The 1,698-nt window shown below is 38.9% G+C and overlaps 1 protein-coding gene across 1 annotated transcript; it reads right to left on the minus strand.

Moving 5' to 3' along the window:
• Positions 1–10: 10 nt before the first annotated feature.
• LOC107578875 (chromo domain-containing protein cec-1-like) lies at positions 11–1,332 on the minus strand. The gene is made up of 2 exons (XM_016264779.1): positions 1,181–1,332; positions 11–640 (listed from the first exon to the last, which is right to left on the minus strand). The coding sequence occupies exons 1-2, from the start codon at positions 1,298–1,300 to the stop codon at positions 251–253; spliced, it is 510 nt and encodes a 169-aa protein (XP_016120265.1). The 5' UTR covers positions 1,301–1,332; the 3' UTR covers positions 11–250.
• Between the last annotated feature and the right edge of the window lie 366 nt (positions 1,333–1,698).

Here is a 1,698-nt window from a genome sequence, read left to right on the forward strand (position 1 = left end):
GAAATTTACTGCTGTGCCAAGCTGAAAGTTGGTAAGGAGAACAGTGTGAAGAGTTTTGAAAAGTACTGAGAAATGTGTCCTAGCCACTGAAAACAACTGTAATAAGAGGGCTACGGCTCTTTGCAGTAATAAAATTTGTAGTATATTGGCCAGGTTTTATATATATATTAAAACATCACAATAATGAAAATGACGAACAAAACAAACACAGAAGCATTTGAGATGTGACAATCTCGACTTCCTCGAGCTCCTACGATGCTTCCTCTGTTTTATTCTCCTCTTCAGCTTTCTTCTCTTCAACTTTCACCGCTTCCTGTTCCACATCTGTTTTTTTCTCTTCCTCTGGCTTCTGCTCTTCGGCCGCTGCCTCCTCAGCCACTGGCTCGTCTTCTTTCTCCACCTCCTTTGCCTCCTGTGGCTCTGCCTTCGGCGGCTCTGCCTGTGCACTGGCTGCCGCCTCAGCCTGCGTCTCCTGGGTTGAACTCTCTGGTTGTGTTTCGTTTTCCAAACAACGTTGTTCGCTGACAGCCTGCGCCAGATAGCCAATCAGATTCATATACTCCTGGAAGCTGACCTTCCCATCCTGGTTGTTGTCAAGCTGTTGACGCATGTTTTTGACTGCCTCATTGTCCTCTGAGCCCTAAACACAAAGTTCCTCAGATGTTAATCACTGATGAAGCAAGTTTGCAGCTTGTATTAATTGTCATTTCACATTTTATTGGAATAAACCGCTCGAGGCGATACAATGTCCAATATAAACTAGATCCTATCAACTTTCTGAAATAAAAGCACATGCTCATGAATAACCTGCTGTCATTACGTCAAGGTGTTTTTGCGTGGTTTCTAGCATGCTGCTATGGATACAAGCCTCTATGATTCAGCTTTTTATAGCAAGTTTACAGACCCGTTTATGGTATATCGGGAAATATACCGAAAATGGTTGTTCAGAAGATTAATAACACACTTCTCCACAAGAAAGTGCACGCTTTGAGTTATCATTCATGTCTGAAGCACAAACATGTCATTTAATGTGGCACCAGAGCAAATAAATGACTATTCGGACACAAGTTTGTGGTTTCTGCTCATCTCATCAAAGTCCAGATAATAAGGAACAATGAATGATGAATGAATATCAAACAAAGTGTTGCTAGATTTAACAAAACTGAATGCAGCTTCTAACCGTCAGAATGTTTTTCAGCTGGTTCTTCACGAGGCTCTGGAACTCCTTCCCTCCGAGGTTTTCCTTGCCCTTGGATGACTTCAGGTAGACACTCACCACGGTTTTAATTGCTGCATCCATCTTTGCTTTCGCTCTACGAGAAGATGAAAACATTTATTATACAACTGACATTTGGGTTGCACGGATATTAAAATGATAGCTGATGGATGATAAATGACCAATATTAAAATTCTATTTTGTTGCAATAAATTATAGATAAAACACTAAAAACTAACAAGCATTTTAAAGGCTACAAGTGAATTTAGGCAACACAACATTATAATGCACATTATGAAAATTCAAAATGAGAAATATTTCGTTTCTAAAAATTACACTAGCGTTCAGAAGGTCAGTAGGATTTTTATTATTTTTGAAAGAAGTCTCTTATGCCCACCGAGGCTGCAGTTATTTTATCAAAATACATTAAAGCAGGAATAATGCAAATATATTTAGAATTTAAAATAGTTTTTTTTTTTTTT

This window comes from Sinocyclocheilus grahami, unplaced genomic scaffold, assembly GCF_001515645.1.
Source record: "Sinocyclocheilus grahami isolate Dianchi unplaced genomic scaffold, SAMN03320097.WGS_v1.1 scaffold12469.1, whole genome shotgun sequence".
Taxonomy (NCBI): Eukaryota; Metazoa; Chordata; class Actinopteri; order Cypriniformes; family Cyprinidae; genus Sinocyclocheilus; species Sinocyclocheilus grahami.